At 38.5% G+C, this 25,726-nt stretch overlaps 1 protein-coding gene across 2 annotated transcripts in view; it reads left to right on the top strand.

Moving 5' to 3' along the window:
- The window catches only part of CHN1 (chimerin 1), a 110,833-nt gene that overhangs the window by 62,513 nt on the left and 22,594 nt on the right, over positions 1-25,726 (top strand). For both annotated transcript variants that reach the window (XM_063429761.1, XM_063429760.1), the window contains exon 7: positions 6,475-6,760. In XM_063429761.1, the coding sequence (XP_063285831.1) occupies positions 6,475-6,760 (286 nt within the window). The remainder of the gene's footprint in view (positions 1-6,474; positions 6,761-25,726) is intronic.

Genomic DNA, 25,726 nt, shown 5'->3' with positions numbered 1-25,726 from the left:
CCTGGTACCACAGCAATAAAACTCACAGTAATGTGAGCGAGTGTATCCATAGCTCCACAGCAATAAAACTCACAGTAATGTGAGAGAAGGTATCCAGGGCACTGGCTTCACAGTATTGTGAGAGAGGGTGTCAATGGCTCCACAGCAATACAACTCACTAATGTGAGCGAGGGTATCCAGGGCCCCACAGCAATAAAACTCACAGTAATGTGAGCGAGGGTATCCAGGGCCCCACAGCAAGACAAACTCACAGTAATGTGGGCGAGGGTATCCAGGGCCCCACAGCAAGTCAAACTCACAGTAATGTGAGCGAGGGTATCCAGGGCCCCACAGCAATACAAACTCACAGTAATGTGAGAAAGTATCCGGGGCCCCACAGCAATAAAACTCACAGTATTGTGAGCGAGGGTATCCAGGGCCCCACAGCAATAAAACTCACAGTAATGTGAGAAGGGTATACATGGCTCCACAGCAATAAAACTCACAGTAATGTGAGATGTGAGAGAGGGTATACAGCTAATAGTTTATTTTTCCTGTTATACAAGCCTTATGCTATGAAGCAAGGGGGCCTATCTCTGGTACTTTAGTGAAGGAATCCCCTGAATCCCGATCTCCTTGATATCTCCAGGTTGTCAGCTTTATTTGGCGGGTGATCACACAGTACAGGCACCTGCTTTAAATAATTAAAGTCTAAACAAAAAACCCAATTACACTTTTTGAGTAAGTATATGCTACATAGCTATATCTATTCAGAGGAATGGGCCACATGGTGAAAACCAAAGCAGTGTTGATACATGACATGCAGTATGCATACCGCAAATTATATACGTTGTATATAAGCCTGCAAGATCAATCCAGTGACCGTTCTTAACCAACTTTATTATATTACCTGGATCACCGTGACAGTCACTCCTAGTATCTGCCAACTGCCAACTGCTACCCCTATAATAAAAAGCCAGAAAAATTCCTTGGTGGCTATTTATAAAAAGCACAATTTCTAAAAAGCAATCTGCGGGGGAATACCATTCATTTTCATGATGATTATTCACATTTTAGAACTATGTCCCAAAAGGGGTAGTAATTTAGAACTCCCATCGTTTCCATTTTTATTTATTTTTCTTTTGCTAATGGAACCATTCTGAAAATATTACAATAAGATCAGCACAACCATGGCTAGGAAAAAAAATACATTTGAAACAAAGTCACTTTACCACTTTACTTTAATTCAATGATTGGGCCCATAATCATCTGTAATTTACACATAATTTGTTAGTTCAACAAATATAAGCCAGAAAATAAAGTACTTGACACACCAATGGCAGTATTACTAATAATGCATATTTTATGACTTGTGATTTCTGTGCCAAAAACCGTGCCCTAGTTTAGCACTATCCCTGATGTGTGCTGCTTTTGCTAATTTAATAACTCGAAAAGAAGAACAAAACCTACTAACAACACAAGGGTACAAGGAACCCGGTTCCGCCCAAACCAGTGTACATTCAGGAAAGACTAAAAATTAATTCCGTTTAAAAATAGTATCTTTTTACTGCGGTGCCCAACGTGTACAACAGCAACATTTCGTTTACTGTAATGGTCTTTATCAAGTTAACATCACACATCAAACTGTAAACCTTCCCATCTACCCTTGCCATGCCTACCCTTCTCCATGTCTATGGTACTACATGCCTTCTTCATGATACACAATATGTTTTTAATCTGCTTCGTGCCTGTGTAAATAAAGCCTAGCAATACCTTTAATATAGTATATTAAATATATATTAAATATCATATTGACACAATCATTAAAACATATCTGTTACTTCTCAATTGAATTTTCTCCCCACAAACGTTTATCTGAATATACAATTTCTTCTAGATTATAAACTCTTAGGCAGTGTTCTCTTCTTTTGTTTTGATGCATTTCTTCCTTTATCCCATTTGTATAATTACCAATAGTTATAAATGCATGCTTTCAATAAATACCCCTATACAGGAAATTGAAATGATCAATTCCAGGTCACGTGACATAACACAATAATAAACCACATGGTTGGTAACCATGCCAACCATAAACAAAAAATCTAAATGTGAAAAAAATCACTAGTAAAATGTGAAGATATGCAATGGTGCTCCATATTAATCTCGTATCTCATACCATGGTATCTCTATTAAACAGTGTTAAAATTCCATACTAAAGGAGAAAAAAAAAATCACCCAACATACAAAAAGGTACATCTACTAAGCAGTGTTAAGACTCATAATTTGTCACCTAGAATTGACCATGTGAGCATTTTCTAATTTCCTGTATAGGGATATTTTCTTTTTATTTATTTTTTTGGTAAATTTCTGTTTTATTAAAGAGTTTTGTGGCATGAAAGAAAGAAAGAAATGCATTAGGTTAGCATGGTGAAACATGCAGGTTTATGCTTTGGTTCAGGTCAGACAAATCGAGATGCGCTGCGTATAGGGATATTTATTGAGAGCATTCTGTGTCTTTTATTAGTGTGATACAGACCGTTGCAGGGGTCGAAACGTTGCTGTTGTACACCTTGGACACCTGAATAAAGGGATAACCTGGCGGTTTTAACACTATATAGGGTCAGGAATACATTTTTGTGTTCCTGACCCTATAGTGATTTATATTGTCAATCAACAAGTAAAAAACAAACTATATAAAAGCAGGCTATGCCAAAGAACACGTCATTATGTACTTAATAAAGCATATAAAACACAGTACTTAATCATACGCAACCATAATATTAATAAAAGTCAAAATCTTGACAAAATGTCTTGCTTCTTTTGACATTCTGGTCCTCAACAGTGCCTTAACATTTTTAAGTTACATAGTTACCAGGGTGAATTTTACCCAGAGTGGGGAGATAGACGAAAAAAATAAAAAAAAAATAAACCATACGTAGATTTCTCGACTTAGCCATGTGCAGTCTTGTTCCAAACCAGTTCAGGTTCTCACCTTTTGAAGGAACACTATAAGTAACATAACCAGATCAGCTCACTGTGCTATCAGCCATTGCAATGCACTGTCTCTGTCAAAAAGAGAACTACAGATTGTTGTAATTATGCTTTTCGAATCTTTAGTCAAACATTTTATTTTCAACCAACTACAGTATATGGTAGTTTTATAAATTACAGAAGCTTATATAACAACATTTTCTAATCTAATCGCGCTGGTTTTGTTATGTTGCAAGAACCCTAAAAGTGAAAGAGCTACTTTAAAGTAGCATCACTTGACTTTATTTTATATAATACCAGCAAGCAAACACTTTTACAGCAATATACAAACTAAAGTAAAGCAAGAAAAGTTTGTAATAAAAGTTTTTAAACTTACTATAAACTTTGTCAGTTTGCTTTGTCTGGCACGCCTCTCAGCAAGGGGAGTTTTTTCAGTATATCTCACCCACCCATCTCCGTTTCATGTTAACAAGCATATATATATACATCCAGACCAATTATATTCTTTCTAACAAATGCATAAAATGAGCCTCCAGTACTACCTTCCCATATTCAGGAACATTAACAGTTACATCTAAATGCATAAAATACCAACAAAAGGTATTCAAGTATACTTTTTTAAATTATAAATGTGAAGATATGCAATGGTGCTCTATATTCATCTCTTATCTCATACCAGGGTATCTCTTTTAAACAGTGTTAAGACTCCATACTAAAGGAGGAAAATTATAACATAATAGTTAACAAACAAGAACAATATGATAATTGGCTAAGTAAAATCAAAGACGCAAAATAATATTACAAACCTTAATTAATATATACGGTTTATGAATAATTAGAATTTATCATCTAATACTCCCAGTCTGATATGTTGTTATGTTTGTATTGTTGTTATGACAATGGTATATTACAGTCTATAATCCATTTATCGAAAAGGTATTACAATTATGAAAGACATACACATAATGTTTATGATGTGTTGTTTTTGTCTTATTTATATGTTTGTATAATGAATATAAATAAAATAAAATAAAAATAATAAACAGCACCCAGATGTATACTTGCAAAAACATAATATTTAATGGTGTAATTTTGTAACTGTAGGGTAATAGCTTCTTGACCCAAGGATAAATATGACTGACATTCTGGGGTCAAGAAGGATTTTTTCCTAGTTTGTTGCAAAATTGAAAGGTTTGCCTTCTTTTGGATCAACAGCAAAAAACTGATGTGAGGAAGGCAGAACTGGATCGACACGTCTCTTTTCAGCCTATGTAACTATGTAGACCGTTGTCTCCAAAGGATGCATTTCCGTTTACATGCTTGTTGATTTGGCATGCTCATCTTTCATAGTGTCTGCACAATAGTTGGCTGCCCGTTAGGCAAGTGATACTAGGGAGAGGACCTAGTGATGTAATAAGTTAATAAACTAGAGAGGCAGGTGACCTTAAACACAAATACAATTTTAGTTCTCCAAAACTCTATGGCATTATGCCCACACACACCGATATATAAAAATCACTAAAGTTAGGACAAATATATCAACACACCGACAAGGCCCACAGAATAAATTTGCCTCTGGCTGTCGTGATATTGATTTGTGTATACTAGATTTTTTTTTTTCCCAAGATGGTTAACGCTATGCATATTTCAAGTGTTTAACAGTCTTGTTTTTATTTCCCTTTTCCTGTTTTCATTTGCAAAATATATGAATCTGTATACATAGATTCTGCAGCTGTGAGATTCGTAGTTGCAAACCACAGTTTATCTAGGCCTAAGTATACTTTCAGGAACGCGATCATGCTTCTCCTATTACAAACATTCCAATTACTTATAAATGTATCTGAATGTTGCATAGCTTTCCAAGCTTTACAAAGAAGGTGTACCAAATTATTAGCTCAAATTCCAAAATTCTATAGCTCAAATTCTACCTGAGCATAACTAACATGGGTGCACTCCAAGCACCATAATCAAGTGCAATGGTGACCTTTCAAAGTAATCTGTCAAACTGTGTTTGCACAGTTTGACACTTACCTGGTTCTAGACAGGTACCATTGCCACATGCAGCCATCTCAAAGCTGGAGAAGCGAGATGGCGATGTAGGCGCTCCGTCATTGGTTGAACGTGTTAGCTGAGTAGTTTCAGCCAATGAATGAGCAACACTATTAAACAAACTGAAATCTAGCTTCTCCATATCGGAGAAAACTGGTGTGGTGCAGTCATCTGTTGGAAACCAGGTAAGTGTCAACTGTGATAAAAAGGTAGTGCTTATTGTACTTGAAGTGTCTGTTGAAAGGCAGACCCTTATCAGTGTAACCAGTTTAGCTCAGTTTTGAGGTTATGGTGCTATGAGTCTGTTGGTTCCCTCCCCACAGATTTTCTGTAAAACCATCTATGGATTGATTTGGCAAAACCCGCAGCTCTCCCTTGTACCCATATTCCACCCCTTTTCAGCAACACGTATAATAAAACGACAATACTGTATTATCACGTGTGAATCTGTTGGCCCACCACTGTTACTGTGTCAGTCATTGCCATTCAGGTTGGACAGAATCAAACTTGGCATTGTACAAGTGTTAGTATATTGTCCTCCATTCTATGTTGTTGCCAGTGTACCAAACAATTAGCCAGAACTGTTGTGTGTAGAATACTCAGAAACCACTTGAGAGAAAGAGGGTTGAAAGCTCATATTTTAAATCAAATGACTTACCTGTTACAACTTTGCAAACCTTATTTTACCATTGGCTACATAATGACAAAGATTTAATTTTTATGGTCGTTTCTCTTCAGGTAATAAGACCAGAAACTAATGATAAATTGAGCAGACTAGATGGACCGAATTGTTCTTATCTGCCGTCACATTCCATGTTTCTAGGTGATCCATATCGAGACTATAAATACTGTCCATATGCAGATTATACTTTAGACAAGTTGCATTAAGCAGTTGGAAAATGTCTTGGTTAATTAATTTTAAATTAGTTTAGCATATAGTCCCTTAAAAGTCTTTAGTAAGTGGTGTTTAGTAAGATATGAAGAATACTTGCCCTTGAGCCACTTAGTCCTATTTTGCTGAGATTTTGGCAGCTGATCTGTTTCAGTGTAATTGTTGGCACCAGAGTTAAACTGTACCCAGAATAGCTTATTACTTTTGTAAAGCCCGAGCTGCTGAGGTCTTGCTCTCAAACCACTGTATTGATTAACTGCAACAGAAGAGCTTATTGTAATAACTTCACAGCATCTTACACTGAAGCCTCAGAAAGAAGATGTACTGATGGAAACAACTGAACTGTTGGATATTTTTCAACAGATGTAATGAAGTGAGTTAAACAAGTGAAAGAACAAATCATTCCTTGGCACTTTTACTTAGTATCTCATTGTTGTTAGGCTGTTAAAACCATTCATATTATACATTTTCTCATGGCTTAGAGAATAGAGCTTATATAGTCTCTCCCTTAAAGAATATGAAACATATTGCTGTAAACTCTCTTCCCTGTTATCTTGACTCAGATTTGGAAACCAGACCAGAAATTTCAGGCTATACCATGATGGCAAGCACTTTGTCGGAGAGAAGAGATTCGAATCCATTCATGACCTGGTGACTGACGGCCTGATCACTCTCTACATTGAGACAAAAGCAGCCGAGTACATTGCCAAAATGACAATAAACCCAATTTACGAACACATAGGATACACCACTTTAAACAGGGAGCCAGCTCACAAAAAACAAATGCCAGCCCTAAAAGAGACCCACGAGAAGGACTCCACGGGAGAGGACAGCGTAGCAGAAAAAAGGGTAAGTTGTTTTTGAGCAAGTCTTCTCTCTCATGCTGGGTGGTTTAAAATAAAATTCACGATTGCCAAAGTGCTCTTTAGACCAGGTCCACCAATTACGCCCTGCAGTGTTTAAAATCACTTTCACCCTGTTGCAACAAGATTTAGGCTTTCCAGGTTTTTGGGAGTGGAACAATCGTTATGTTGTTTTAACAATTGTTTTTATCTTGTGGATTATTTCTTGCTAATGACTTTTTTATTTATTTTTTTAAGCTAATTTTTTTTCCCCTCTAAATGTACATGTTTAAGCTACCAACAAGAGGCCAATGTTAATATGTTTATGTGGATACCTGTCTACCGAAAAACATATTAACATGCATCAGGGTTTTCCTGTCTGTCTTGACAGTTTGTGTATCATACATACGTTGTGTGAATAGACCGCGCTTTAACCCCGATAACAAATTACCTGGCAGGAATTTCACGATGTATTGGGATTTGCTTTAACCGGTTTTTATGAATAAACAAAAAAAATATATAGTGTAAACATTTTAATTAATTTAGGTAATTATATTAAAAAGTTATTTTGCATCAAATAATTATGTATTCTTTATTCTTCGATTTAAAATGTTTTCAATTGAGAACTTTTGAATTGTCCTTGATAAATCTGATTTCTAACGGCTTTCTACTTCAATATGCTTAGCTGTTCTGCCATGCAGCAAAAGTCCATGATATATATATATATTTTATTGTATACAGACTTAAGTGACCTATTTGATCATTCTAAATTAAATCAGATTTGCTTCAAAAATACTGGACAAATGCCTTCTCCTATCGCTTAAGCACCAGAAATATGTGCTCCGTCAGTCAAAATCAAACAAGTCCAACTTGCAAGAGTTCTGAATATTTGAAAAGTTTTCCTTTACCCACTTGCCCTCTTCCATCAGAATCTCTAGCTATTAATGTCTGCATATTTTGTGCAGTCACGGAGAAGTTTATAAGTCTATAAATTATTCTGTTCATTAAGGAGGATAAGACTTGAGATATTTTACACTTGACTTGATGCAGCTTGTCAGAACCTGGCAGCTCATAAAATCTAAAATATTAAACGGCTGCTTCAGAAACTTTTCTTTGACATTGATCAACACTTTTTACCTTTGGAATTAATTAGGTTGTTTAGTACTCACACTGTGCGGATTATTAGTGTATATTTACTGTCTCGTTAATTAATGTGCCGTCTTGTGGAAAGTCAACACATGAGTAACTGTAGATGTAGATTTTCAATTTTTACACCCATAAAGCACAGGTTTTTTAAATTTTTTTATTGTAAGTAAAGTTTAGTATTTAAATTTGTATCTGGTTGATTGATATTTGAGTCCTGACATCTCTATAGATACTACAAGGTAGTTGGTAGAGTATTACATGCATTGCTGGGGAGGGATTACACCCAAACCATTTAAATAAATCAGTACATTAAGTACCGTAACCACTTCAGCTCATTGTAGTTGTTAAGGAGCTATGAGTCTGAAAGGATCATAGACTGGGAAGCCACTGGCAGAGGTAACCCCCCCAAAAAATCTGGATTTTCAATGGCATCATTGCTTGCCTTCTGCATCTGCTCTTAAAGTTACCCATCGACTTTATCAAGTGTGTCATAGAGGTGAAGATTAAAAAGTAAATTACAGAAATATATTTTAATATATGTATTTGCTAGCAATTTCTGTAGCTCAATGTTTAGTTTACATTTTTGAATAAATACAATGAATCCAAATTGAATTTCAAATTTAAAGGGACACTATATAGTCACCAGAACAACTACAGCTTATTGAATTTGTTCTGGTGAGTAGAATCATTATATTCAGGCTTTTTGCTGTAAACACTGTCTTTTCAGAGAAAATGCAGTATTTACATTACAGCCTAGTGATAACTTCACTGGCCACTCCTCAGCTGTTAGAGATCCTTCCTGGGTCATGGCTGCCTAAAATACATCCAAACATTCAGTATCTCCTCCCTCTGCATGCAGACACTGAACTTTCCTCATAGAGATTCATTGATTCAATTCATCTCTATGAGGAGATGCTTATTGTCCAGGGCTGTGTTTGAATCATGCTGGCTCTGCCCCTGTTCTGCCTCCTTGTCAGTCTCAGCCAATCCTATAGGGAAGCATTGTGATTGGATCAGGCTACCACTTCTGAGGATGTCAGCAGAGAGCTTTTTTTTTTCTGAGGCAAACAGCATGCAGATCTACAGCTTCAGGCTTGAATACAGTAAGATTTTGCTATATTTATGGAGGCATGAGGGGCCCAGGGGGCTAGATGGTGGTGTTAACACTATAAGGTCAGGAATACATGTTTGTGTTCCTGACCCTATAGTGATCCTTTAAGGCCAAAATAGCCAAATTTGAAAGCATAGCTGACTATATTTCAGTTTGGCTATTTTGAACTTACATTTGAAATTCACTTTGAGAGTATTTATCATGGGGATTTTGGTGTGCAGGACACCTTGCATCTGCTTAAACATCCCATGTATATTTTACTTCCCTCAAAGCACTTGATTTGAAACTGAGAATATTCCCAAATTTCCCCTTGTAGCATTTATTTTCCAGTGTGCAGCTTTTTTGTTTTAAGTGGGGAATTCCGTGTAGGATTGTTCACCAATCTTCCTAAGTTGGTGGTGTATAATACCTTGTGATGTACATTTTTATGCATATGTTTGTGTATTAATTACTTAAAGTAAAAATAAATATTTATTGCCTTTAGATTTGTTGAGAATTCAAAGTAAATTAAAGTGAATTTGACATTTTAGACTAAAATAGTTGAATTGGAAGCATAACTGGCTTAAAGAATGAAACTGTTTTGGCCTTAAAGTGGCACTGTCACCGTCTTGGGACTTTGCCGAATTAACAAAGACCCCCGACGATGACATCCCTGTTGAGGAGGGGGAGGGGGGGGAGACGAGTTGGTGGTTGGGGGTGGGGACTGGTAAAGGTGAGATTTACTTACGCAAACCTTGTCCCAGCGGGTTCCCTTCAGCTCCTGTCGCTTCAGCGCCATGAGCCAAATACTCTGCTGTACTCTCATGCATGCGCAAGAATATAGCATTGAGGTCTGTGGAGGATCCCGCAAGACTGCAGGATCCCCGTAGACAAAGCCAGTTCCTAGCAGCAGATACTGGAGACAACTGTCGGGATTGACACTGTAGTCAATCCAGACAGAGTCTAGGAAAGATAGGCGGAGGAAATGTACAGAGACAAAGTAGTTCCTACTGACCGTGCCGATTTAAATCTGAAATCCACTTTGAATAAACTTAAATTTCCTGACAATTCTCACTTCAGTAAATAACCCTGTCCATCTCTTCTTTTAGTCATGTGTCTCGGTTACTGCCTTTTCAGTCTGTAACAAGCAATGCTGTGTCTTGAAAAGGTTGGCTAGCACGCAAGCTTGTAAGCCAGTAGTCTTAAAGTATTCCCTTGTTATGAGAAAAATAAGATAAGATTTGGCTTTGCTCGGCAGATTCCAGGAAATGAGGACAGCGGAACAAAACGGGGGCATGAAACTGCTTTACAGGAATCTCTTTATATTGGACATACTGTTTACAATGTGAGAAGTGGTTAACTGCTTTTATCCATCTGAAAGAAATATGTGTTTATGGTCCTAACGGTATTAATAAATTAATCCATGCCAGTATTTCTTTTTTAAATAATGCACTCGTCATTTCATGTAGAATTGTTGTGAAATTTACAATCACAACAATCAGCAAGAATAACCACATGATTTATATATTTACTAATACAATTAATAGGAATCCAGATTCCTTCATCTGTTATTTGTATAACTTCACAAATTAATTACTCTAAAATCCTTGCGCTATAAACATTGAATTTTGGTTCAGTTTGTGGATAAGATTTTGGGCAGCACCAGGACATACATGTCTAAATCTGCCTCATATTGGTGGGAGCAAGTGGTGTTTGCAGTTATCACCAGTTATGAAGTCCTTCTAATGTAATATTTCAGGAGAAAAGCTGGGAGTTATAGCGTAATCTAGTTGTTCTGCTGTCTATATCCTGTCCCTGCAGGAATTTTACTTTAAACCCTGCCTTTTCAGAGAAAAGGCTGTCTTTACATTGCTGCCTATGGGCACCTCCAGTTGCAGTAATTTAGACAGCCACTAGAGGTGCTACCTGGGTCAGTGTGGCACAGACTTTCAGCATCTCCACGCTTTGCATGGAGTTGCTAGAATTTCCCCACAGAGATGCATTGAGTCTGATTGGCGCAATAGTCTCAGAATGCTTTCCTATGGGAAAGCATTGGATTGGCTGAGATCATCAGTTCTGATAATCTCAGTCAAGGAGGTGGATCTGGGGCGAAGCGCTTGTATAAAGGTGAGTTTTAAGAGGGGGTTGCGGACCCAACATGTGTTTTTAACACTAAAAGCTCAGGAATACACATAATAGGTTTGCATACTACAGTTCTTTGTAGCTTTATAATTGCATTCTAATATGCTTTATATTAACATAAGATAATCTTTCTGTCTCTAATGGGGTGTGCATTAACATTTTTAAATTGTGTCTCCATAGAGGGAATAGTGTGACTGATCAGGTGCAGGTGTCTGTTCAAGAAACTAGCAAACTTAAATTTTTATATAAACCAGAATTTGAGTTGTTTTAGCTAAAGCGATACTATAGTGCCAGGAATACAAAGCTGGTAAACAGCCACTGGAGGCAGACTTAGTGCTGCAATGTAAACATTGCAGTTTCTTTGAAACTGCAATGTTTAACAAAAGGGCCAAAGGGACACTGCACCCAGACAACTTCAATAAACCATATACCGTATATACTCGAGTATAAGACGAGTTTTTCAGCACATTTTTTGTGCTGAAAAACACTCACTCGTCTTATACTCGAGTCAGTTGTCTGTATTATGGCAATTGTCATTGCCATAATACAGACAAGGACCGGGGGCTGTCAGGAAGCTGTAACTTACCTTCACCGCAGCTCCTGTCAGCTCCCTTCTCTCTCCTCCGTCCGTGCAGCTCCCAGGTCAGCTTCCTCTGCAACTCTCGCGAGAGCCGCAGAGGGAGCTGACCTGGGAGCTGCACGGACGGAGGAGAGAGAAGGGAGCTGACAGGAGCTGCGGTGAAGGTAAGTTACAGCTTCCTGCCAGCCCCCTCCTACAGCCCATCCACTGGACCACCAGGGAGTGAGAGCCCCCCTCCCTGGCCAGCTAACCAGCAGGGAGGGGGGACGAAAAAAAAAATAAAAAAAAATAATAATAAAATAAAAAAAAATAATAATAAAAAAAATAACAACATGAAAAAAATATATATATTACAATAATAATTAAATAATAATAATTAATAAAATGCCCACTCCCACCAATGCTCTGCACTCACTCACACACACACACACTGCACTCTCACTCACACACACTGCATTCATACACACACTCATACACACACTGCACTGCATTCATTATATACACACACTGCATTCATACACACACTGCACTGCATGCATTATACAGGGAGTGCAGAATTATTAGGCAAATGAGTATTTTGACCACATCATCCTCTTTATGCATGTTGTCTTACTCCAAGCTGTATAGGCTCGAAAGCCTACTACCAATTAAGCATATTAGGTGATGTGCATCTCTGTAATGAGAAGGGGTGTGGTCTAATGACATCAACACCCTATATCAGGTGTGCATAATTATTAGGCAACTTCCTTTCCTTTGGCAAAATGGGTCAAAAGAAGGACTTGACAGGCTCAGAAAAGTCAAAAATAGTGAGATATATTGCAGAGGGATGCAGCAATCTTAAAATTGCAAAGCTTCTGAAGCGTGATCATCGAACAATCAAGCGTTTCATTCAAAATAGTCAACAGGGTCGCAAGAAGCGTTTGGAGAAACCAAGGCGCAAAATAACTGCCCATGAACTGAGAAAAGTCAAGCGTGCAGCTGCCAAGATGCCACTTGCCACCAGTTTGGCCATATTTCAGAGCTGCAACATCACTGGAGTGCCCAAAAGCACAAGGTGTGCAATACTCAGAGACATGGCCAAGGTAAGAAAGGCTGAAAGACGACCACCACTGAACAAGACACACAAGCTGAAACGTCAAGACTGGGCCAAGAAATATCTCAAGACTGATTTTTCTAAGGTTTTATGGACTGATGAAATGAGAGTGAGTCTTGATGGGCCAGATGGATGGATTGGTAAAGGGCAGAGAGCTCCAGTCCGACTCAGACGCCAGCAAGGTGGAGGTGGAGTACTGGTTTGGGCTGGTATCATCAAAGATGAGCTTGTGGGGCCTTTTCGGGTTGAGGATGGAGTCAAGCTCAACTCACAGTCCTACTGCCAGTTTCTGGAAGACACCTTCTTCAAGCAGTGGTACAGGAAGAAGTCTGCATCCTTCAAGAAAACATGATTTTCATGCTGGACAATGCTCCATCACACGCGTCCAAGTACTCCACAGCGTGGCTGGCAAGAAAGGGTATAAAAGAAGAAAATCTAATGACATGGCCTCCTTGTTCACCTGATCTGAACCCCATTGAGAACCTGTGGTCCATCATCAAATGTGAGATTTACAAGGAGGGAAAACAGTACACCTCTCTGAACAGTGTCTGGGAGGCTGTGGTTGCTGCTGCACGCAATGTTGATGGTGAACAGATCAAAACACTGACAGAATCCATGGATGGCAGGCTTTTGAGTGTCCTTGCAAAGAAAGGTGGCTATATTGGTCACTGATTTGTTTTTGTTATGTTTTTGAATGTCAGAAATGTATATTTGTGAATGTTGAGATGTTATATTGGTTTCACTGGTAAAAATAAATAATCGAAATGGGTATATATTTGTTTTTTGTTAAGTTGCCTAATAATTATGCACAGTAATAGTCACCTGCACACACAGATATCCCCCTAAAATAGCTATAACTAAAAACAAACTGAAAACTACTTCCAAAAATATTCAGCTTTGATATTAATGAGTTTTTTGGGTTCATTGAGAACATGGTTGTTGTTCAATAATAAAATTAATCCTCAAAAATACAACTTGCCTAATAATTCTGCACTCCCTGTATACACACACTGCATTCATACATACACACTGCACTCATACATACACACTGCATTCACTCTGCACTCATACACACACTGCACTGCATTCATTATATACACACTGCACTCATACATACACACTGCATTCACTCTGCACTCATACACACACTGCACTGCATTCATTATATACACACTGCATTCATACACACACACTGCACTCATACATACACACTGCACTCATACATACACACACTGCATTCACACTGCACTGCATTCATTATATACACACTGCACTCATACACACACACTGCACTGCATTCATTATACACACACTGCACTCATACACACACTGCACTCCATTCATTATATACACACTGCATACACACACAGCATTCATATACACACTGCATTCATACACACACACACACTGCATTCATTATATACACAGACTGTAAATAAATATTCAGTTAATATAACTTTTTTGTAGGATCTAATTTTATTTAGAAATTTACCAGTAGCTGCTGCATTTTCCACCCTAGTCTTATACTCGAGTCAATAAGTTTTCCCAGTTTTTTGGGGTAAAATTAGGGGCCTCGGCTTATATTCGGGTCGGCTTATACTCGAGTATATACGGTATCAGTTAAACAAAAACTTAAAAGGATTTGCCATAACTTATTTTAAGGAACACTATAGGGTTCACAAATAGGTATTCCTGACCCTATAGTGTTAAAAAATTGTATCTAGCCCCCGTGCCCCCCTAAATATACTTAAACCTTACCTTTATTCCAGTCTGCTGATGCTGGCCCTGCCCCAATATGCCTTCTTTGCTGACCTCATCAGAAGTGATTATCTAAGCCAATCACAATGCTTTCCAATAGGAAATCATTTGATTGGGTGAGATTGTCAGCCTGGCTGGAGGGCGGAGTCAAACTCCACTCTGGCCAAGCAGCACTTCCTCATATAGATGCATTGAATCAATACATCTCTATGAGAAAAGTTCATTGTCTCCATGCAGAGGGTGAAGACACTGAATGGCAGACACACTGTGCAGCACTACCCCAAGAAACACCTCTAGTAGCCATCTGAATAGTGACCACTGCAGGTGTCCCTAGGCTGTAATGTAAACACTGCATTTTCTCTGAAAAAAAGTGTTCACTGCAAAACTATACTCACCAGAACAAATACAATACGCTGCAGTTGTTCTCATGACTATAGTGTCCATTTAAAGGCGTACTCCGAAGGACAACACTGATGACACTACATACCGTGTTTCTCCGAAAATAAGACCGGGTCTTATATTAATTTTAATCACAAAAAACACACTAGGGCTTATTTTCAGGGTAGGGCTTAGAGCCAGTCTGTCAGCCGGTGTCCGCGCTGTGTAACCCCACCAGAGACCCTCACATCTCCCTCCCTGTAATATTCTCCCCTCCCTCCCTCCCTGTAATACTCTCCCCCCTCCCTCCCTCCCTGTAATATTCTCCCCCCTCCCTGTAATATTATCCCCCATCCCTCCCTCCCTCCCTGTAATACTCTCCCCCCTCCCTCCCTCCCTCCCTGTAATATTCCCCTCCCCCTCCTTGTAATACTCCCCCCCCTCCCTGTAATACTCCCCCCCCTCCTTGTAATACTCCTCCCCTCCCTCCTTGTAATACTCCCCCCTCCCTCCCTGTAATACTCCCTCCCCCTTGTAATATTCCCCCCTTGTAATATTCCCCCCCCCTCCCTCCTTGTAATACTCCCCCCTCCCTCCCCCCTCACCTCCCCTGTAGCGTGGCCGAGCTCCTCTCCGGTCTGCGACCCGGCCGGACTGACCTGGAAGTGCACACTCAGTGTGCACTTCCTGTCAGTCCGGGCGGGTCGCGGACCGGAGAGGAGCTCGGCAACGCTACAGGGAAGGAGAGGTGAGGCAGTGCGGCAGCCGTCTGAGCGCTCTCTATAGAGCGCTCAGGCGGCTGAGGCATTTCCGCCGGCCCTGCCTAGGTCTTATTTTCGGGGTAGGGCTTATATTGCAGCCCACCCCGAAAATTCAGCTAGGGCTTATTTTCGGGGTAGGGCGTATTTTCGGGGAAACACGGTAGTTTAAAGTGCAATGAGCTTCTCTGTCCCATCTCTCTCCCTTCTATTCTTTAGTGCCTCAGTAAATGCATAATCCAGGTCCAGAAGATCTTGAAGCTTTGTGCCAAGCTTTTCCCTGCAGTTTCTGTTGAACCTCTCCTGGACCTCTAACTAATCTTAACATCCGTTTGACAAAGTTACAGATAGCGTGTATCGCAGTGATACATAACAAGTGATTCTAATTCTCTTTAACAACACTTCAGCATTTATGAGAGAACTGTGTAAAAGCCCTTATACAGGTCCCAAAATAAATCAAACAAACAAGGGTCAGTCTAAACAATAATACATTTTCAGTGAATCAGACACACTGCTCAAGTTCTGATTCTTGGGAAAAAAAAAAAAAATTCAAGTTACTCATGTACAAGATTAGAGGTGTTGACATCACAAAAGATTGGATTGTGCGTAAATCATTGATAACCATCTTATTCATGTGATTCTTTTGAATGCTTTGTTCATTCTTGATCTCTTTATTTATACATTGCCTTAGAGCGCCAATATCATGAGACTTCAGTAGGCAACACGCTCTTCTTCACATTTTATGCTTTCCAGTTTGATAGTTCAAAGGAAATTCATATTTTCTCTAGTCATTCGCATTCCCACATTTATGTCTGCGTATTCAATATATCCTTTCCAGCGGAAGTTATTGGGGTAAATGGCGTTAACTAATGTATTGGGATATAGATTACAGTTACTCCATTCCTATATCTCCTCTATAGGTGCAAAAATAACTTGCAAGGGGAATGCCACTGTGGCAGAGAGCAGGAGAAACACCTGTAGGAGGGTTTTCCTGTCTCCCTGTCACTTAGTCCGTGGCATAGACTTCGAAAGTATTACTATAGTAAATCTATACCTTTGCTAGAGTGATGCATAGATGATATTCTATACTTTTTAATTTAGGCCTATGTTTGTGTGTATGGTACACTTTAAAACATAGTGTGACAGACAAGAAAACGAAATATAGTACTTTTCTAAGACTATAGTAGTCCTAATTTCATCTTTAGATCAGTACAATAGTCCTTGAACACGCTAAGTACTGTTTAGGGCAGTGGTTCTCAAACCACTCCTCAAGACCCACCAACAGTCCAGGTTTTGTTAGTATCTCCATTGGAATAAAACAGGGAAATACATAAATCCTGTTGGTGGGCCTTGAGGACTGGTTTGAGAACCACTGGTTTAGGGAGACAACTGTAATTATACAACACTTGTACTTAATCCTTTGTTGTTAACCACAATTAGCCCAATTGATTTTTAAAGAGACATTAAGCTTAAAGGGACACTCCAGGCACCCAGACCACTTCTGCCCATTGGAGGGGTCTGGATGCCAACTCCCATCACCCTTAAAGGACCACTCTAGGCACCCAGACCACTTCAGCTTAATGAAGTGGTCTGGGTGCCAGGTCCTTCTAGGGTTAACCCATTTTTTCATAATCATAGCAGTTTCAGAGAAACTGCTATGTTTATGAATGGGTTAAGCCTTCCCCCTATGTCCTCTAGTGGCTGTCTCATTGACAGCCGCTAGAGGCGCTTGCGTGCTTCTCACTGTGATTTTCACAGTGAGAGCACGCCAGCGTCCATAGGAAAGCATTGTGAATGCTTTCCTATGTGACCGACTGAATGCGCGCGCAGCTCTTGCCGCGCGTGCGCATTCAGCCGACGGGGAGGAGAAGAGGAGGAGAGCAGGAGGAGATCTCTCCGCCCAGCGCTGGAAAAAGGTAAGTTTTTACCCCTTTCCCCTTTCCAGAGCCGGGCGGGAGGGGGTCCCTGAGGGTGGGGACACCCTCAGGGCACTCTAGTGCCAGGAAAACGAGTATGCTTTCCTGGCACTAGAGTGGTCCTTTAACCCTGCAAGTGTAATTATTGCAGTTCTTATAAACTGCAATAATTACCTTGCAGGGTTAAGTCCTCCTCTAGTGGCTGTCTATCAGACAGCCACTAGAGGGACTTCTGGCTTCTCAGAACACAAAAGGTGTCTTAAACGACGATGGACGTCCTCACGCTACGCATGAGGACCTCCAGCATCACCGGAATCCCCATAGGAAAACATTGAATAAGACTTTCCTATGGGAAGGACTAATGCGCGCGTGCCATAGCCATTGCGTGGGCGGAGCTGAGCCAGCGCCGAGGGACATCAGCGCTGGACCTAGGTAAGTGAAAGAAGGGGTTATTAGCCCCTTCTGCACCATGACGAAGGGAGAAGCTATAGTGCCAGGAAAACGAGTTTGTTTTCCTGGCCCTATGGTTTCCCTTTAATAATTGAGCAGATAGAACATACCGTATCTACTCGAGTATAAGCCGACCCGAATATAAGCCGAGGCCCCTAATTTTACCCAAAAAAACTGGGAAAACTTATTGACTCGAGTATAATACTAGGGTGGGAAATGCAGCAGCTACTGGTAAATTTCTAAATAAAATTAGATCCTATAAAAATTATATTAATTGAATATTAATTTGCAGTGTGTGTGTATGAATGCTGTGTGTGTGTATGAATGCTGTGTATATGAGTGCAGTGTGTGTGTTGCAGAGCCTTGGTGGGGGGGTGGGCAATTTTTTATTTATTTATTATTTTAACCCCTTAAGGACGCAAGACGGTTCAGGACCATCATCGGCATTTTTCCCTTGCCGACCGACGACGGTCCTGAACCGTCCTAAATTTAAAATGTACTTACCCGATCGCCGTCGTTCCCCCGGCGGCGATCGGCGTTGCTCCCGTTGTGGGGAGACTGCCTGCAGCTCAGACAGTCTCCCCATGGCGGATTAGGGCCCCTGGGGCCATGTGATCGCCCAACAGGGCGACCACATGGTCACAATAGGTGTCCTAGTCTCTGCCTGCAGGGGGACTGTCTGTGCTGACAGGCAGTCTCCCTGCAACTGTAAAATCAAAAAAAAAAGTAAAGTGAAAGTTAATAAAAAAAAAATTATTATATATGTGTATATATATATATATGATATATAGACATATATTATACCTATATAATATATGTCTATATATCATATATATAATGTCATGCTAAGTGTATTTTTATATTAATATGTACATATATTAATATAAAAATACACTTATAATTAATTTACACACGTATATATATAATATATATAATAACTATATATATTTTGTGTATATATATATATTATTATAAAATACGAATAATAAATAATTTAAATTAAATTAAAAAATTAAAAATAATAATAAAAATTAAAAAAAAATTATATATCTATACGAAATGTTATTCTAACTGTATTTTGATATTAATATATATATATATTTATATCAAAATACACTTAGAATGAAATTGTATATATATCTATGTATATATAAATAAATAAAAAGAATACGAACTATTCATATGTCCATATACAAAATGACATAAATAATTATATAAATATACACGTAGACTTCAAATATATAAATATGCACATATATTTAAATTCTACGTGCGTATTTATGTAATATTTTTACATAATTAAGTTATTTTATTGATTGCAATTTAAGGGACCTGCCTGCCAACCCAGGCTGAAAGTCTAGAGAATTTAATTTGCTAGCACTGTATTTTACCCTGTAACGTTCTACGACACCCTAAAACCTGTACATGGGGGGTACTGTTTTACTCGGGAGACTTTGCTGAACACAAATATTAGTGATTCAAAACAGTAAAACATATCACAGCGATGATATTGTCAGTGAAAGTGACTTTTTTTGCATTTTTCACACATAAACAGCACGTTTACTGATGATATAATTGTTGTGATAAATTTTCCAGTTTTGAAACACTAATATTTGTGTTCAGCAAAGTCTCCTGAGTATAACAGTACCCCCCATGTACAGGTTTTATAGCGTTTTTGAAAGTTACAGGGTCAAATATATGGGTCAAATATTTTTACATTGAAAATGGCCAGGTTGGTTACGTTGCCTTTGAGAGCGTATGGTAGCCCAGGAATGAGAATTACCCCCATGATGGCATACCATTTGCGAAAGAAGACAACCCAAGGTATTGCAAATGGGGTATGTCCAGTCTTTTTTAGTAACCACTTGGTCACAAACACTGGCCAAAATTAGCGTTCAATTTAGTTTTTTACTTTTTTCACACACAAACAAATATGAACGCTAACTTTGGCCAGTGTTTGCGACTAAGTGGCTACTAAAAAAGTCTGGACATACCCCATATTGAATACCCTGGGTTGTCTACTTTAAAAAAAATATGTACATGTGGGGTGTTATTCAGCGATTTATGACAGATAATAGTGTTACAATGTCACTATTGATACATTTTAAAAATATATGTTTTGAAACCGCAATATCCTACTTGTACTTATAGCCCTATAACATGCAAAAAAATAGCAAAAAGCATGTAAACACTGGGTATTTTTAAACTCAGGACAAAATTTTGAATCTATTTAGCAGTTTTTTTCATTCGCTTTTGTAGCTGAATAAAAGATTTTTCACATAAAAGTCAAAAAACATGTATTTTTTTCAATTTTTCATCATATTTTTTCATTTTTTAAAAATTAAATTACATGAGATTATATAAATAATGGTATGTAAAGAAAGCCCCTTTTGTCCTGAAAAAAACAATATATAATTTGTATAGGAACAGTAAATGAGAGAGCGGAAAATTACAGCTAAACACAAACACCACAAAAGTGTAAAAAGATGCCTGGTCGCAAATGTACAACATCGCAAAAAAAGTCCAGTCCTTAAGGGGTTAATAATTTTTTTTATTATTATTTTTTATTATATTTAATTATTATTTTTTATTTTTTGTATTATTTTATTTTATTATTATTTAATTTTTTTTCGTCCCCCCTCCCTGCTTGATACATGGCAGGGAGGGGTGCTCTCACTCCCTGGTGATCCAGTGGATGGGCACTGTGTAGGAGGGGGGCTGGCAGGAAGCACTTACCTCTCCTGCAGCTCCTGTCAGCTCCCTCCTCCTCCGCGCCGGTCCGTGCAGCTCCTCTGTCAGCTCACAGTGTAAGTCTCGCGGCCGCACTATGACCCCGCGGCTCTCGCGAGACTTACACTGGGAGCTGACAGAGGTGCTGAACGGACCGGCGCGGAGGAGAAGGGAGCTGACAGGAGCTGCAGGAGAGGTAAGTAAACGCTCTGCAGCCCCCACAGCCCCCAGTCTGTATTATGGCAATGTAAATTGCCATAATACAGACAATTGACTCGAGTATAAGCAGAGTTGGTGCTGAAAAACTCGGCTTATACTCGAGTATATACGGTATATAATTTTACCAAGAAAGAACTAATGAAAGTTTAACTTGAAAATTGGAAACCGTATGTGCAGTTATTTAAATGTAATAATTCTATTATAGTTATCACATTAAGAAATAAATAAACACTTCACCTCATATAACTTTGTTTCATGTGCTGGGTGCGGGTATGTCATTTTACTAAAAACCTATCCAGTATAACCTCAAACTATTTATTCCTTAGAATTTCAACTAATCTAAATTCGTTTAATACAATATTCTAAATTCCCTCAAAAACTTTAACATTTCAGTTTTAAATCTTTGTTTGCCTTGCATCTCGTTCAATTTTAGGTATGCAGTATAATAAAAACCAGGGCTGCCCTGGCGTCCAAATCCTGTTTTTTTTTGGGGGGGGGGGGTTTTCTTCTTGCTGCTGAGATGAAGTGTACAGAAATTGAGAGGACTGGACACAGCCAAATTACACTCAAAGCCCCTGCAATACACTTTAGTGGTTGTAGTGTTTCTGTGAAGCATTTTTCGATCATAAGATATTGTGGTACACTGTTATAGTGGAGATCTCTAAATAATTTGCTGTGTATATTGATATCTAATGATTTTGTTAAAGGACCAGTTTGGGCACCAGAATAAATTCATCAAGATGAAGTTATTATGGTGCCAAAATGTCCCTGACTCTGACTTACCTTTAGGGGTTAAGCTGTTTACAAGCAATTGAAGCCCAAAACCTGTGCTCTGGCGCTGGATCATTCTGAACCCCTGATCTTATACCACTGATTGATGTATAGCTGTTAGTTATTTAGGGGGGCACTTTTTTTCCTGTCTTGTTTTTTGATAACGTGCTTACTTTATTTTGTGATGTGGCTTTTCGGACAAAGGCACTCCATAATATCATGCTTTTCTTTATTTCTGTAATGCAATGTTTTGCCAATTTCTTAATTGTTCAAAATAAAGAATTAACTCCCGTCTCCGCCCCCCCCCCCCCTCCCCAAAAAGTAAACTGATTTACGCTGTGAGAATGGTGAGTGTATGGGGACTTCTTAAGCTAGGATAAACATGTCTGCTCACTGCTGATATTGGCTTTCCTTATTCTCTCTTTTGTAGGAAGTGCAGTAATATTTACAGCAATTATCCTGTCTAGTACTTGCCAGAAATCTCTTTTTGTTTGAACCTGTTTTCTGTTAAATCCCTTACTCTTGTGTCAGTATGTATTTATTTAATAGATTTGTTACTCTCTAGTATAGATGACCTAATTTTAAAATATATTTTTTAATATATATCAATACATCCAGCTTGGAAAAGGTAGTATGTGTGTGTGGGTTAAGGGAGAGGACATGTTTAAAAGATTCTCTGCAAAAAATAGGGAAAGACATAATGGTCCGATAGAGGTAGTTTTTAAATGGGCCACCTAAATAAGGATTTTCTAAATAAGGAGGAAGTAGGGGCAAAGGTAGAAATAGAATACCAAAATAAATATTTATTAAGGAAAACTGTCATAATAAACATTATTTTGTCAAAATAAAATGTATCATTTTGGGTATAATGCCATACTCATAACCACCACATTCAAAATGATGACCCTTATTTGCCAGATGTCTGTAGAGGTTTTATGCAGCTTCTGTTTTATGGGTGTGATATACAATGCTTCATTTTTGTGGTGCCATGTTATTGGTAGTACTTAAATATTTCAAAGCTTTTCCATTCCAGTTTCTCGTTTCTGGATGTTTTCTGTTGATGCTTGTGCTAAAAGGGATCTCTAAGTTTTCTCTATAGGTGGACACTTAGTTATGGAAGTTGTAGACCTACAGCAGCAGGAAGTCTACTTTTTGGCCACTGCTGACATAAATCCCTAGAGGTTTTTTTTCTTCAAAAATAGAATTTTTACTTGTGTTACTTTCATCAGTGTTTTTTTTTTACTATGACGCTCCGTGATTGTGTGAATAGAAGAAGGGCAAAGGGAAGACCATGTGTGGCATTGTTGGCGCATGTTAGGTTTCCATTTTTTATATGAATACATTTTATCTTGGGATTTCTTGACGTAGGGATCTGTACAGAAACTTTAGTCACCTGAACAACTTTAGCTTAATAAAGCAGTTTTGGTGTATAGAACATGCCCCTGCAGCCTCACTGCTCAATCCTCTGCCATTTAGGCGTTAAATCCCTTTGTTTAAGAACCCTAGTCACACCTCCCTGCATGTGACTTGCACAGCCTTCCCTTTTTAGGCTTTCTTTGTTGCAAGTTCTGTTTAATTAAGATTTTCTTATCCCCTGCTATGTTAATAGCTTGCTAGGCCCTGCAAGAGCCTCCTGTATGTGATTAAAGTTCAATTTAGAGATTGAGATACAATTATTTAAGGTAAATTACATCTGTTTGAAAGTGAAACCAGTTTTTTTTTTTTTTTCATGCAGGCTCTGTCATCATAGCCAGGGGAGGTGTGGCTAGGGCTGCATAAACAGAAACAAAGTGATTTAACTCCTAAATGACAGTGAATTGAGCAGTGAAATTGCAGGGGAATGATCTATACACTAAAACTGCTTTATTTAGCTAAAGTAATTTAGGTGACTATAGTGTTCCTTTAAGTTTCAGAAGGACAGTTCTATAATGTAACACTTATGAAGTCAGTGGGGTAAGGCTGGACTTTACACCTTATTTGGTTTTTCTAATGCCTCTAGAGAATTTCAGAATTGGTCTATGAGTGAGTTTAAGCATGCGTGGGATAGGCATAAGGCTATCCAAACTATAAGATAAGGCCAGGGACTAATTAAAGTATTTAGAAAATTGCGCAGACTAGATGGGCCGAATGGTTCTTATCTGCCGCCACATTCTATGTTTCTATGTCTAGAATGAAGATAATGACTCGGTTTTGGAGATATTAATAATCAGTCTTTTAATACTATTAGGAAATTACCCAATACCTGGTTGTTTCTGATTCTGGCACTGAACTAGAACTGTTATATTACTTGAAAGATATTTTTCATCTGTGATTAATGCTTGTTAAGAATCATAGTCCTTACACAATTACTCTAAACCAGGGCTGCCCAATAGATCCCCAGATGTTGTAGAACTTCAACTCCCATGCTACTCTGCATGCTTTTAGAATGCATTTGGAATGGCAAAGCTTTATGTGTGTTTGAGTTCTACAACATCTGGGGATCCACCTATTGGGCAGCCATGCTCTAAACCATAGGTCGATGTACTAAGCAATATTGTATCAGTGGGAGTTTCAATGAACTGATAGTGGTCTTTGACAACTTAGAACAATTTCCCTAATCCATCACCGGGATATGATACCACAGAATAGAAGGCAAAATAATAGTATGTGTGAATATAGCTTCTATGGCTTCGTGGTATTGGCTTCAGTTTTAATGATGTTTTGCCAGCCACAAGATTATTGTATTACTCCCCTGGCCCTTAATAAAATCAGTCAATTTTTGTAGGCAGGTGTGCACAGAACTTTGTAATTTATAGAAACATAAAAGATTTGCAACAGTGTGACTATGTAATGGATGTCAGTTAGGTAGGATAAATAATGTCCCTTTATCCAGGAAGTCAAATCTGCACTTTGTTGTTTATGAAGGTTAAGTTCATATTGCTACACATATCTGTCATAAAAATGTGATGTATCCGCTACCACTGGCTCATACTTATATATAGCTGTCTGCTATATATGAACATTTATTTTTTACTTCACTATTCTTTTAAGGTAAATCTGCAAAATCTCCAACATGACATATTTAGTGGTGGACCATATTATGTAGTATACCTTTAGTCATGTTCTAGTACATTCTGTTTTATGAATATTTTGGAGTTTTCTTTATATGTAAACCATACAGAGTATGATGGGAAATTTTGTAAGGTATTCCGCATCCGAACACAATGGGAAAATATTTTATTGTGAAATATATTAGTAGCTGGAAGGCATGTAGCAATGAGCGTACTGTGTTCATATTCCGGATGGAAATTCGCAAGTTCTAGCTATGAGTATTTCTGCAGTGCTGCTGCAATTAAGAATTAAACTTGGCAGTATCCCTCAGCCACTTGGTCCATGACAGGTTATTTCTTTTAATTCTACATTTTACAAATTCTGTCTGCTAATGGATTCTGAGGAGTGGTTTGAGTATCACTGATCAGAAGGACAACGGTTCCAGAGGGTTATTTAGTATTTCATTTTGGTCATGTGAATAATTCTGCATTTTGATATTTGAGAAAGAAATTCATTACAGTAAACGTTATAATAAATCTTATAGTAAATGTTGAACCATGAAGATTTTATTGTGATGATAAGCAGCTTTTTTTAACTTAAAGGAAAATCCTCATATTGGGTGGTATGAGATCAGGATGGTGTGGGCAGGACAAAGGGTGGCGTCACCATTGATGAAGCGCCCACTAAAGGTGTCTGTTTGATCAGCCCCTAACCTGTAGTTTGTTGTAGATAGAGCTGCTGAAACGCCTGTGCACATCTAGTGATGCCAGAGGAAACAACCCTGGTGTCCCCAGACGAAGGACACAAGGGAACTTTTAATTGGGAAGGTGGGACTATCTCGCCAATATCAGGACTGTTATGGGGGCCTCTCTGTGTGTTTTATTTTACACTGTCTACACACAAGTACAAACT

The sequence above is a fragment of the Pelobates fuscus genome, chromosome 8 (genome assembly GCF_036172605.1).
Source record: "Pelobates fuscus isolate aPelFus1 chromosome 8, aPelFus1.pri, whole genome shotgun sequence".
NCBI classification, from domain to species: domain Eukaryota; kingdom Metazoa; phylum Chordata; class Amphibia; order Anura; family Pelobatidae; genus Pelobates; species Pelobates fuscus.
This window is presented reverse-complemented; position numbering and strand designations above follow the sequence as displayed.